Source organism: Schistocerca nitens, chromosome 6 (genome assembly GCF_023898315.1).
Source record: "Schistocerca nitens isolate TAMUIC-IGC-003100 chromosome 6, iqSchNite1.1, whole genome shotgun sequence".
In the NCBI taxonomy this organism is placed as follows: Eukaryota; Metazoa; Arthropoda; class Insecta; order Orthoptera; family Acrididae; genus Schistocerca; species Schistocerca nitens.
In genome coordinates this window covers 400,743,695-400,758,344 of record NC_064619.1, presented here as the reverse complement: position 1 = coordinate 400,758,344, position 14,650 = coordinate 400,743,695, and the positions used below count along the sequence as shown (strand labels likewise).

Genomic DNA, 14,650 nt, shown 5'->3' with positions numbered 1-14,650 from the left:
AATTTCTAAAATCATTGGGGGCAGTGGCAACAAAACGACTGTTCCCGTTGGTGTGTAGACTGTTTGAGACTGGCATTATACTTGCAGACTATTGGGAAAAAATGGGAAAATTGCTAGAATCAACAAGTGTGAGACTTACAGAACAGACGGTTTGACAGCTCACTATCATCCAGATATTAAGAAGTAGGACACTCCAATGGGCTGGACATGGGGCCAGAATGGAAAACAACAGAATCACCAAGAAAGCATTTGAAGGAAGGAACTCTCCAAGCAACAAGACCATTGGGCCGACCTCGCACGAGGTGGAAAGATGACATCGAAAAGGACATTGCAACATTAGGAATTTCCGCAGGGTGGTGAGAGGCTGCGAGAGAAAGGCGGTGGAAGCAGATCGTTGATGCAGCGCGTTGTCTACAGGACCTGTGATAGCTGAGTAGAGAGAGAGAGAGAGAGAGAGAGAGAGAGAGAGAGAGGACTGTGGGGAAACTGAAAGGAATCGAAACATATGAGTTGTGATGCTACAGAAGAATGATTAAAATTAGGTGGATGGATAAGGTAAGGAAAGAGGAGGTGCTCCGCAGAATCGGCGAAGAAAGGAGTATATGGAAAACATGGACACAAAGAAGGTACAGGATGATAGCACATCTGTTAAGAAATCAGGAAATAATTTTCACGGTACTAGAGGGAGTTGTAGAGCTTAGAAGCTGTAGAGGAAAACAGAGGTTGGAATACATCTACCGAAAAATTCAGGACGCAGTCTGTAAATGCTGTCTTGAGATAAAAATGTTGGCAAAGAAAAGCAATTGGTGGCTTGCTGCATCAAACCAGTCCAAACACTGATGATGGCAAAAAAAAAAGTTTCAGCTCTCAAAGGACCTATTTATTCGAGCAGCGACTTCAGCACTGTCTCTAACGCCACTACTCGTTGAGCGTAAACAACGGCTTCCACATTTCCATCGAAAACCCGATGCGCATGAATTCCATCCACCATGCTTACGACTCCGACCTCCTGCTCTCCTGTTCGTCGAAACTACGAAATACTTTAGATTAACACTAGATATTAAACCCTGCTGGTCTTATATTACAAAAATCTATGACCGTGTTCTGTATGTCGTACTCGTTCCTAAGTGGCACCTCACGGTGAGCAGACTGGACAGTCCTCTTTCGTTTGTATAAATCTTTAGTCTGACGAACTATTGCTGTTGTGATGTTCTCCTCTGCAGATACACTTCCCGACTGTACCACAAATTCAGCCACCCATGCTATGTTCCCTTTTCAAAACTCCGTTGATAGCGCATACAAGGCAAACTCAGCTTCCTAGTTACCTCTTAGAGTTGGTTTTCGTATTCTGCTTGGAAAACTTCATCTCGTGTTACCAGCTACGTTTCAGAGTGAAGACAGACTTTCTTCCTCCCCCCCCCCCCCCCCCCCAACCTCTCACCCACAGTTATTCTCTCTCTCCCCTCGTGCAAAGCACCATATCAATCTTTGGTTTAACTCACACCCCTGCCGAAGAACACTCGAACATTCACTCGACATTTATGGAACTCCGGAGCAGTGTGAGGACAACACCTTTATCTATACAGGTGGCTCTGAGGATGACCATTAGGGTGGCTCTTATAAAGCGTTTTTCAGTAACATTGGTATAAGCTGCTTGTAGTTTGGTCTTCGGAGTAGAAGGGTAAAGGATGCTTCAGGGCTTTATGAATGAAGCCCATAAACTTCACAAAGTACTATGTTTGGATGATGAAGTAGTCTGTTGCCTAATGTTGCACGGTTGTTTACATCAATTTCCGTAACTGCATGCGTTCTGATTTCACAGACCACATTGCTCAAGTCACATGAAGTAGTCAATGACTACAAGGCAGATAAAGGGCAGAGCGAGCCGTACCGTTCCTTTTCGTGAGAGAATGCGGTCTGCTCCAGTAGCTTTTTACTTTAGAATGAAGGTAGAAATTAAAACAATCACAATGATTCCGTATTCAGTTCCTTTACAGGAGATAATATTCATTGCCTCACAAAAGAAGTTTAGCACCCAGATGGGGTGGAGGAAACGAAATGAAACTTCACGTGTTGATGGGTTATTCAATGTTATTTCAGTGATTAGACTATCGAGTAAAATTTACAGAGAACTTGATAGTATCAGCGTGTCATTGCTCACCCTCTGTCACAGACATAGCAGTGATTCATTTGGGAAGGGTGTCTTAAGCCCGTTGTATCCTTTCGTAAGGCAAGCTGGGTCACAACTGTTATAACGGGCCCTTGGTATCCCGGATACTGGCACTGGAAAGGAATTGACGTCCGAGATGGTTCCACACATGTTCTATCAGAGTACAACGTGAGGTTCTTGCTGGTCACAGGAGTACCTCAGCGTCACGTAGACAGTCCATACAGAAATGTGTCATGCGTGGAGGAGTATTGTCCAGATGGAAAAAGCACGGTGATAAGATGGTTTGAAAGTAACACGTTAAGACGCAGGATGAACATTTCGTATCGTTGTGCCATCAAGCCGTAATATGAAGTCATGCACCACGTCTCACCACACCATGACGCCACGAGTAGCTTCGTTGTGTCTCTCACCAAAATTGTAAGAACGGGACGTGTCTCCCTAGTCACCAACGTACTTGTTGACGATGGTCTTCCGCGGTAGTGCAGAACCACCATCTTTCCACCTACGGAATGCCACAACATTGATCAGCAGAGTCCATGCTTCATGATCACGGAACCACCCCATACGCAGCCTTTCGCGTTGAGGTGTTAAAAGGTAGCCTACGGAAGAGTCGTTGATTCCCTGGTAAGTCTCCAGCTCGTCTCCGACCATGGTGCGGCATGACACAGAATCTGCAGGCTGTTCATTGCTTGAATAAAACGTTCTCGGTTTTCAAGCCGCATCAGTTCGAATAAAATCCTCGAACTTTCGATGACCATATCCGCCATCGTCGTCAGGAGTTCACTGACTGCAGGGGCTGCTTTTTTTTCTCTTTATTGTGATTTCATTCCCCTGCCCCATATGGGCAGGACGTTCATGGAGGACAGTTAAAAAAAATCACCAGAAACTTAAAAAACACAGTCGGCGATTCTTCAAAGCTCAGAGAAGACACTGAATGGACATGCACAGGTTAAAAGTCGGCCACAGTAGTAAAAACACTCCGGAACAACACACTTAAAACCCACTTGGAGCACACACGACGAAGAGTAAAACTGCCAGGCGGGACCTGCCGAGGGAAAGGGCAGAGAGGATGGAAAAGGAGGGGGAGCAAGGGGCAAAAGGGGAAGCAGCGGGGTGAAGAGAGGAGGGGCATCAGTGGGTACACGAAGAGGCAGGAGACACGTGGGGCGGGAGATGAAGAGGGAAGACAGGGCAGGAGGGAGTGCAGAGACACTGAAAGGAGGCAGAAGAGATGGAGGGGGAGTAGGAGGGGTGCCGGGGCTGCCACGGTTTCTCGCTTATATAGGCATGATGATATCATCAACAGCCAATCAGATAGACCCAATGCGGCGCCCGCGCGTAAGTCGATCCGGGCAGCTAGCGGACTTATTGCCCGTGGCAGCACCGCTGACGTCAGGTGGGGTCAGGGGCAGGCGCCTCGTTTGAAACTGCCGCTCCCGCTTCGCACTTCTGTCTTTGCTTTCTTTCGATGTCCTACGCCCGTTCCCATGCCCTGCTCACTGTGTAACCTTGGTCTCTGTTGAAATTGTTGTTCTTTAAACGAATCTCGGCCGAATCCTTTATAACGGAGTCCCAATTTCTAGATGCATGAGCCAACACTTTCGTATTTTCGAACTGTATTTTATGTGCGTTTTCTAGGCAGTGCTGCACTATGGCCGACTTGTCAAGCTCCCTTCGTATTATGTGGCGCTTGTGCTCAGTACACCGCTCCGCAACCGTGCGAATTGTTTGTCCGATATACATGCTGCCACATTCTCACGGTACACCATACACGCCGGACACTCGAAGAGCAATGTAGCCTTCAACAGGGCGCAACATATCACATATCTAGGGGACTGGCCGGAAAACTGGTCTTAGCTCATGTTTCTGCATCAGACGTCCTAACTTACTGCTGGTTCCTCCACAGTATGGCAGGAATGCAGTCCGTTTGGCCTCTTATACTGATTCACTAGGTGCCTTTCGTCGGCGGCCCTTCAAAGCGTTTGCGATGTCTCGTTTGCTGTATCCTTTTTCCTCGAAAACACGTTTTAAGTTCTGCAATTCAGACTGTAGGTGGTCGTCGTCATTGCTTATTCTCGGGTGCCAGGCACACATGTAAAGTAGTTACAACGTGCTTGGTGCACAATACGGCTACCCTCGGATGTGGTAGTCAGTGTGGTCGACCTCGATTTGACGATGAGTATGCCTGGCCTGAAGTCCAAAACCCCGCCACCGTCACATCTGACGGCCTCAAAAACCTGGATATTGCACGGTTCGACTAACCAGTCAAGTATAGACCCACAATGAGGCCTCTTTGAACCTGTGTCTTGTGCTGATTACGTTGTCTCACGCAAGTAGGTGGACCTTCCGTGTCCTTCACAATGATCACTCAACACCTGACCCTGTTAACGTTCCTTATATATGCTACCAGGCCTAGAAATAATACTGAACAGGAAAAACGCTAATGTAGTATCTGTATGTCCATATTTTTAGCGATGGTAGCGGGACTCGGCTGTTCGATTGAGGATGTCAAATTAAACACCTTTCAGCCGTCAGTTTCCAACCTTATTTTGTTAGACAACCACTTTTGGCGCTTTATTACGCCATCTTCAGGCCTTGTGTACAGACAACAATGCTACCAGTATGAAATAAGTAACCAAAAAAGGAGGGGTGGTGCAAGTCTTGTATACATGGTAATATGCAAATAATATAATTATACCAATAGCAACCAGTATAGGAAATTGTATATAGTTACGGAAAAATTAAGGAATCAAACAATAAGAGAACACTGCGCACTATATTAACTTAAACTAGTGCCGAAAGTATATACATCAAGTAATCGTAAGAAAGGAATGTACGAAATGGAGGTCAACATTTCATGTTACGCATAGAGAATCACGGAATAAAGCTAATGCAACGCCCGTGAAAGAACAGGAGTAAAATAATGTAGTCATATACTGACGAGTTCAGATTGAACATAAAACGTTTGATTATATACTGTCAAATACTAGTAAAAATTAAATGACTTACACTGGAGGACAACCCCACAACTATCTGTATCTCTCCATTGCTTTCCAACTGTGTCCTGGAAAAGATAGAGTGGAAAACAACCGTACCGCCAGGGATTCAAATTTGATACAAAGAAAATGGCCTCTGTGGAACCTGTTTGGCTTTTGCTGTTGATCTGGAACTCATTGCAAATAATACTGACGAAGCTGAGGTTCAGGTGTCCAGCCTACAATCAATTGCTGCTAAGACTGGCCCAAAAATAGCATTTAACAAAACTGAATTCATCACAAACATCAAACACGCTCATCCTCATATTGAAATACAACAAGAGAAAATCAAGCAGTCGAAGAAAATTCAATATCTTGGAGAAATAATTACACCTGACGGTTCAGAAAATGCAGCTGTAGAAAGTAGGTGCTCTAAACTAGAAGGTGCTTTTCATCTGTGCAAAGACTTACACAAAAGCAAAAGCCTGTCTTTAAACCTAAGACTTTGTCATTATAACAACGTAACTAGACCGTCGGCTTTGTATGCATCAGAATGTTTAAACATGACGAAGAAAGGGTTAATACGGAAACTTGAAATAAAAGACCGAAAAATTCTGAGAAAATTCCGTCGCCCTATCAAAGAAAACGGAGAATTCCGCCGAAGACACAACTGTGAATTATAAAAACATACAGAAGACATTGTTACCATCATGAGTAAGCGGAGGATGATGTTTTTTGGTCATCTGGAAAGAATGAACCCACAAAGACTTACTCATCGCATACATTCATCAATTTCAAAAACAAAACTGTGTTCAAAATGGGCAAGCTAAGTTAAACAGGATTAATAGGAAGCTCAAAATTCATTTGATGACATTCAGGATCGAGAAGTTTTCAGAGATAAAGTCAAAATTACTAAAAACCTTATTTCGCTTACTACGCCAGTTCCACGTCCTGCCTGCAAAAGGTCAAAACAGAGAAAAGGAGCACAGTCAGTGAAAATTAAAATCTAGTGGCAAAAGAGCAAAACATAATCAGGGAAGAGATAAAAATCTTCGTGGTCCATAGCAGACCGAAACAATAGAAAAGAACTGTATCATCATTAACTAATAATAATCAATAAAAGGAGAATAAAACTTCATCAATTGAATTCATCCATCATAAATCATGAGATGCAACAATTTAATAAAACATTTCTAGTGAATCAAACTACGAATCTAATGCAATATACCGTAACGAATTTCCACTAAGCGGTAAGTATTGCAGTCTGGAAGAGATAAAACCACGTTGTCACGAAAGTGATAAGTTTACCAGTAACAGGCGTGTGGGTAGGTGAGATACATAAGTTATGGAGTAAGCATAAAAGTGCTGCCATGCGTACGCAGTACATCAGAAAGACACAATTACGATCACAACAACCAAAGGCGTTTGCCTCTACATGTCATGTAGCCCATAAACAAGGGAAGGGAAAAGATGGTATGACATACGACAAAAAACCTCCAGAGCACACGTATCGGAGTATAATAATGCTGAAAATTGACGGCTGAAAGGTGTTTAATTTGAAATCCTCTAATGTTGTATGGTGGCAGTTCTACCTGTTACAGACAAATGCAGTTCTCACCATTTACTTACACGCTGTTGGTGTGTATGTGTACCGAGTCACACTGACGTCGAGCCACAGGTGCTTCACTTTTTTTTTTGTCAGACGGTGTATTATTTGGATATTCTTCGTATGAAGTGACTGGCAGTAAACTCCCATTTGCACAACATCCATTCATAATCCGCCGATGTCTAAATTGACTTACATCAAAATTCCACATTAGTTTTTCCTTAACTTGATAATTTAATGGGAAAAATACTCATTCCCTAACAGGAGTTAAGAAACTGCATACAAGAATTGATGCAAAGATGAAAGCAAAAGAAATTATTCTGGAAGATTGGTGGAGGTTCAAAAGCAAAACGAAAGTTGAGGGCAAATTGTTCTTTCCTAATTATCAGAAAGTAATTGCTATTGAAGAAGATAATCGGATCCTGATCAATCAACAAATAAAAGAAGCGCTAAGGTTGATGCATGGAATCAAACACCAGCTGGAAAGGTTCTGTGCGGGCATAAGAAGTTGTAAGGAGGCAAGAATGAAACAATATGAAATCCAACAAAACAGTTGCACGTATTTTCTTTGACGACCTTTAAGCCTAATTAATTTCCTGAATGGAAACTGGAATCGATCAATGTACAGAAGAATGACAAAGATATTCAAAATAATTCAAGTGGCGTTCGACTAATTCCTAAAAATTACCAATAAAATCACTTAACAGTTTAATACTAGTAGTATTTTTACCAGAATTCATTTGACTGACAAATATATTAAGACACTTCCTGCACGGTTAGGTGAGGCACAAACGAAAATTTTTACGAGGATAGTTAAGCTGAATATTATAATTGATCCAACTGAGAGAGGCAACAAGCTCGTGATGGACTACAATAAACAATTTTCCCAATAAGGATCAACGGAATTAGTACTTCGAGTTGTAAATCGAGTACTGTTTTCAAAGCATAGAAAGAGACTTATTTAGGATTAATAACGTGTAAGGACAATGTAATGTGATCTCATCATTTTTGCCTTGTAAAAATTGTATGCAGCAGCTTTAATAACGATGTTATTAAAGTTAACACTGTAATATCAATAATTAACTTCAAAGTAGTGAATTTATTTGTTAATCAGATACTTCCGAACAAAGTGTTACAGATAAAAGAGTATTTGTTAATGCGACTTTTGGTTTTTTTCCTAGCATGGTGGCCAAGGGGTACGCTTTCCCATTTTCATATTGACTCCAAATTACAGAAGGCGCAAATTTGTGCAACGGAACCAAACTAGGGGGTAGCACGAAGAATAAATGACCACAGTGTGAGCTGTACCTCTGTTTTCGGCGGAGAGCGATTTAGTTGTCGTCTTTTAGATCAGTGTTCTATTTATACTGCCAAACATTTGGCTTTTTATCGCACGACACTGAATATCCGGCGCCACAGATTCTCTAAACGTATTGCATGCTTAGATCCTCTCAGTCCCATTCAGAGGCTCTGCGTAGCCTGCAATTAGTACAGCGGAACCAAGATTGCCGTCAGTCGTACGCTGATGCTGATCCAACATGTCGTTCGTATGGATTCCAGAAGGAGGAATGAGGTGGCTGCTGCTAAGGCTGCATCTCTGCTAAAGGCCATTCAGCTATTCTGTCCCATCGAATGATTTCATCGTTGTTATATGTAGGCACATTCCACATCTTTGGGAGGAGAATTGGTCGTCTCTTCATCGGAACAAACTGGAACTCGGGGAGATTAAGCCCCTCCCTACGACTTGAGCGACTTCCTCCTGTCAGTCTCGTCGCGAGAAGAGAATTCCAGCTGGGCCAAGTTTCGGGCGCTGCCTTCTCAACCTTCCTCATCAGTCGGGGGATACCGCACCACTTGTCGCTGACTATAACGAACCCCTGACGGTGCGCGACTTTTTAAACCTATATCTTTTCTTTAAGCCATTATACTGTAATGTGATTTTGTAATCTAAACTAGCTGAGGTACTAACATATGCAGGCACAGGCTGTAGACGTCATCCTACTCTTTACTCGCAGCAGCAACGTGGCGAGGGTAATTTAATTTTTATCGTGGATTCCTCTGGTCATAGAGATGTTTAACGATTTGTCTGTTATTCGGTTGGGTCGTTCTACATTTTCATTTCTTTTGCAATGCGTTTTTCGCTTTTTAACTATTGTTCGAGGGTACCTGCCATTAGTCTTTATAGTTTTATTCACCTGGTAATGCCTTTTAGGTTCCTATGTATAAATTAACTCCAAGCACCACGGAGTGATGTACTCAGAAACAGAGGTATAATTTAGGCGCTTCTGACCTCCAGATATGTTGCGTTCAAAGCTGTAAAAAAGGAATGCTGCGTCTGCCACATTTGTTAACCATGGGCGATGGGATAATTTGAGCTCTATTAGACTGTAGTAACGTGCTCAGTATTTCATTCTTAAGACAATTATCTCTCAGACGACTCGTTGCGAGACCCACATTTACTCGAATATCTTTGCTTCCTTTGTGAAATACTTTGAACAACTTCAGTTTTCACTGTCAATAGGTGTGTGATGGGATATGGGCGTAATTGGATTTACGCCCTTTTTCCGTCAAAGTGCTAAATCGGTACCTCCGTATTTGAATCACCCTCCTTGAAAATTTCGACTCGATATCTTCGGTGCAAGGCAGTTGTCACCTTGTTTAATGCGTTAGGTTATCGTATCAACTCTGAGCTGCGTTGCGTGTTAACTTGTGTGATATAATGAGGGAAGTGACTAGTAATGAGTCAGAAAATAACTTTACAGACAAAAATAAGTAAGTGTGACTGGAAATTTTGCATTTATGGAAGAAAGTTGAGGAAGAGGGAAACTGTACATTCAAAAGAAGAGTAAGTCATAACTCTTAAACAATGCAGAGAGAAAGCAGAGCCATTACACGTCATTGACGGAAGTGAGCTAATTAAAGATGGAAGAAATGTTTAATGGGCTTCTTCTCATCAAAGCCACACGGGAAATTTCCTTTCCAGCTGCAGTCATATGTGAGGATGCACTTTGGCAGTGATGGCATAAATCGGTGCTGCAAAATGATATTGGTACGTCTTTATACCCTTTAAGTTCGTTGAGAAATCAACAAGACTCCCTGAAGATATTTCATTTTAGTCATTAATAGAGAAACCAGCCGTAGAAGCAAAGTTGAAGGACATTCTAGACCTGTTGCGCTTTCTTCCTAAAACAGTAAAAGGCTGGTATGAAGAACTTCTAGACAGAGTAAATAGTGAAGAAGCTACTGATCCTGAACAAGAAATATAATGGCTATAAACGTATATGTTTTGTTAATGTACAGTTTAACTGGATAATAAAATAATAAAAGCAATTTTCAACTCAGTTTTCATGATGTATGAATGCAGAGTCTCTCGGCGATAACATTGAATAAAATGTTCTCGGGTTTCCAACCGCGTCAATTGCTTAAAACTACACGAGCTTTCGGCCAAGCACTCCTTCGCCATTGTCAAGTGATACGACTGCCAGTGGGCTGTTGGTGCGCCCTTATATACGCTAGCTGCCGGCTGTGACGTCACTGGTGCCCGTAACATTGCCATATATGAGCATGTTTTGAGTCGACGTTCGATGTGCCCTCTTCAACCTCGGGATCGTTGGATCCCACGCAGCGCTGAGCTGCAAGCCACCGTCTCTATTCAGGGTGTTTGCGGTAATTTTTGTTTCAATAGCTTCCTTTATTAAACTGTCCCAGAAGCCGTTAGTGCGAGCCACGACAGAGGTATCGTCAAATTTTATGTGGTGACCGTTTTCTAACGCATGCTCAGCTAACGCAGATTTCTCTGCATAGCGTAGCCGATAATACCTCTCACTTTCTTTCCTGCGTTGTTCCACAGTGCGCACTGTTTGTCTGATGTACTTCTGGCCACACTCACAAGGTATTTCGTAGACTCCAGGTGTTCTGAGACCTACTGCGTCATTAACTGGTCTCAGTAATTGACGGATTTTAGTTGGAGGCCTGAAGATTGATTTGATCTTGTGTCTTTTCAACAGGCGGCTTATCTTGCCCGACACAGAGCCACAGAATGGCAGCAAAGTAAATTTTTTTTCCTGCTCTTCGTCGGTGGTCTAATTCTGATATTTCGCAGAAATCACTTCTTTCACTTGATGGGCTCTGTAGCCGTTATTCCTGAAAACGTTGCGTAGGTGGCTCAGCTCATGGGGCAGGTTATCGTCGTCTGCTATTACTCTTGCACGATGCACCAATGTTTGTAATGCTGTGCGCTTCTGTGCTGAATGACCTCTCTCTGTCCTCTGTCTCTGTGTCGTGGCTCGCACTAACGGCTTCTGGGACAGTTTAATAAAGGAAGCAAAAATTACCGCAAACACCCTGAATATAGACGGTGGCTTGCAGCTCAGCGCTGCGTGGGGTCCAGCGATCGCGCGGTTGAAGAGGGCACATCGAACGCCGACTGAGAACATGCCCATATATGGCAATGTCACGGGCACCAGTGACGTCACAGCTGGCAGCTAGCGTATATAAGGGCGGACCAACAGCCCTCTGGCAGTGCTTGGCAGAAAGCTCTTGTAGTTTTAAGCAAATGACGCAGTTGGAAACCCGAGAACACTTTATTCAATTTTCATGATATTTTGCAGATGTATCATGGTTTGATGGAAAAAGGACGTAAAACATTCATCATATTTTGGATAATATATCACAAATAGAAGAAATATCTTCATTTGTAAGCAATGATTCTGTATGTTAAAAGTATGGTCTAAGACAGAATTATTATATCATTGAAATATAACTGTTTTTCAATAAGATATAATCATGCAAATCTTCAACTCACTTTTACCGGAAATGCACTTTCCGCACTTACGCCCATATTCCAACAAACTCCTCAATTACGATGTACCCTGCGTAATAGCACTTCTTATCAACATCCACTACTCAGTGGCCTGTATAGCATAAATGTACAGGGCTTAGAATAAACTGCTCTGCCCAGGTGTGCGGCGTGATTCCCTGCTCTCGAGACGACATGGATTCGTGCGGCATGTTGACGCTACCCGACGAGGCCGCACACGCGACGGTGTTCCGGACCATCAGCATCAGCGGCGTCTTCAGCACCAACCACACGCTGGTGACGGCCAACACGCTGCTGCCGGGGCTGGCGCCGCTCCCGGCGGACAGGTTCAACATGACCACCGCACCGGCGGGGGAGAAGCTCAAGCGGTTCACGCTCAAGACTACTGCCGCCGTCATGGAGGAGGGCGTCTCGCTCTTCACGTTCGCCATATACTCGAGAGTCTACAAAAGAGACGGCGAGCCGGCGACCACACCACAAGAGACCTTAGTCGACTCTGACAACTGTTAGTGCTCTGAGAAATTTCGCGACTCCGTTTCTGTTATGTGCTATTAAACTGAATGTCTGTACTGTGGCAACAGAGAATAAAATGTTGAATGAGGTTTCCTGTAACCCGGCTCCCTACCCACTGATCAATCGTTTGATGCAAATCCAGCGACAAGTGGTACCAGCTAACATTCCACTTTGAAAACTAAATGTAAATTCCTCAGCTTGAATACAGACAACAGAGAATAGGTAATCAATTTATCCAACAAATCAACGTTGGATTTTAGGTCGTTGGAGTATATTAGTAACTCACCCAAAGTTCATGTCAAGTAACGTTCAATGATCTCGAGGAATACACATATATATAAAAATGTATTTATGTTACACGTCTCCTCCTAAACCACTTCACTGATTTCAACCAAACATGCTGCATATATCAGTTACTGTCTGTAAAGAGTCGCTGTAGGGGTAAGAACCACCTACCTATCAAAGGCGTGCATGTGAAATGGAAGTGTACTCAATGACGTGCAAACACCCAGACTTCATTCATCCAGTATTTGGAAATGAGGGCACTTAGTGACTTGCAACAAACTTTATACATCATTTAAAACCTTTAAGTAACTTTTTCTCGCTCAGAACTCTCCCGCTCTCCCCACCCGCGCCCCTGGAATGAAACAAACTCACCATATTCACAGTAAGTAGTACTTCGTACATATATTCGGTGGAGACGATCCTCGATTAAAGGAGGAACTTACAAATTTTTTATTCTCTTTCAATGTGCGAAACCAGGACTATAAAGGTACATTCGGCTGTATTTGTCCAGATCATTTCCTTTTACTCGAGTTCCTCGTGTATGCATTACCACTGGAGTCCAGCTCCGCAATGCAGGGTGATTCTGTGATGCTGTCACAAACTCTCAGCTGGTAATCAAACGGTCGAGGCGATAGTAATAAGCGAAAATCGTTATGCTACCTCTGTCAATCGGCCTCTTCTATTATAGGCTCTTTGATTTCCGTATGTTGAGAGCAGGCACTACATAGCAACCAAAGGAAAATAGTCTTTAAACATGGGCTATGAAATGCATCTTGTTCAGTACAAGAGGTGCGTTTCACAGCTGAAAAGTTGAAAAAGTGCTCATATTTCTTAAAGTGCGCATTTTAGTGCCCTTATTTACCACGCATTTTTCTTATTTTGCACCATATTACCAGCTCTCAAAAAATGAAGAGTAAAGAGCTTGCAGTAGAAGAGGTCCCAGTCAGAGGTATCAGAAGGATTTTCGGTAACAACTTTTGACTCTGTCATTTCTGTACCTTTGTCCCTAACCTCAAATTGATGCATTCATCCCTCTCCAACAGTAGAGGTGTAAAGAGAAAGCTGGCACAGTCGTGATGGTGGCTCTTCTTGGGTGGTCCCCCATTTCCTCTCTGTGGAGGGGGGGTTAAATGTGGCAACATTGTATTGTTGACATCACCACCCCCGTTCTTCCCACCACTTCCACTTTCCCTCCCATCCCCCAATCCCCCACTTCCCCCACCTCTCACCTACTTCCCCTCTCCTCACCTACTTGTGAATTGGCAGAAAAAAGACTCAATCTGTGCTGAGCTATTGGAGGGGAAGGATGCAAGGTACTGTCTTGGAAACTGTGTTCCTCTATTTAGATGTGTATTATCCTACTGGGATACTGAAGTGACAATAACTGACAATACCCTCCAGCCTTTCTCCCTGAAATTCAGGTAAACACAACTACTTAAAATTGGTGGGACGATAGAAAAACGTTCTCATGAAAAAATGGATCTCATAAAGCTGCTGCCTGAAGAATTGCCTCCAACCGATCCATAAATGTGATGCTACACACGCACTCACACACACACTAAAAAAACAAATTAAACAAAGAAAAATAATTACTTACACTAATGCATCAGCCTCATTAGAGATACTCTTTGTGAGCGTTGACCTTAGTCATTACACACCCGCGTAACTCACCTTGTCTTAACATGACAAGCCAAATGAGACGTGTGCTACAGTAGTACTAGCAGCACGCGTACAGGACTGCAACCCAACTTCGGACTTAGAAAACTTCTGATCAGTAGCGGCAGCCGATAACCGCTAAGCGTACATCGAGAACAAGTGGCTCAAGGATGCAACAGTTTTGTGTATGTAAGTAATAAATCTGGGAAGAAGGCGTCAGTGAGAAGGGATAGGATAGGGCAGCAAACTAACATTGAAGGAAGGACAATACATCCTAACATAACATGGAAAATGGCCTTACTGCTCTAATTACACATGGAAATTGTCACCACTCGTAAAACAACGGATCATAATACAGTACAAACACTGGGTTTTGAGAAAAATCATTGTAATAAAACACCCACCTCATTGTGTGGACACAACATAAGCAACCTCGAACCTGTCTTACATCCCCTCCTACCTCCCGTTCTACTTCCAACTCCTCTCCACATAGGTAGGGATACCGATTTTCCAGTCCTGTTCTAACATATCCAGCCTGCTGAACACAGTCACAGATGGACAAAAGGCTCAAGAAGAAGGGCTTCCTGCAAGCCGTTAAACATATTTCTCGGAAAGACTGCCCACTC

General features: G+C 43.2%; 1 protein-coding gene across 5 annotated transcripts in view; it reads left to right on the top strand.

Moving 5' to 3' along the window:
- Positions 1 to 12,182, top strand: part of LOC126262933 (uncharacterized) — a 421,675-nt gene extending 409,493 nt beyond the window's left edge. For all 5 annotated transcript variants that reach the window (XM_049959863.1, XM_049959864.1, XM_049959866.1 and 2 more), the window contains exon 8: positions 11,712 to 12,182. In XM_049959863.1, the coding sequence (XP_049815820.1) occupies positions 11,712 to 12,080 (369 nt within the window). In that variant the 3' untranslated portion in view covers positions 12,081 to 12,182. The remainder of the gene's footprint in view (positions 1 to 11,711) is intronic.
- The last annotated feature ends 2,468 nt before the right edge of the window (positions 12,183 to 14,650 follow it).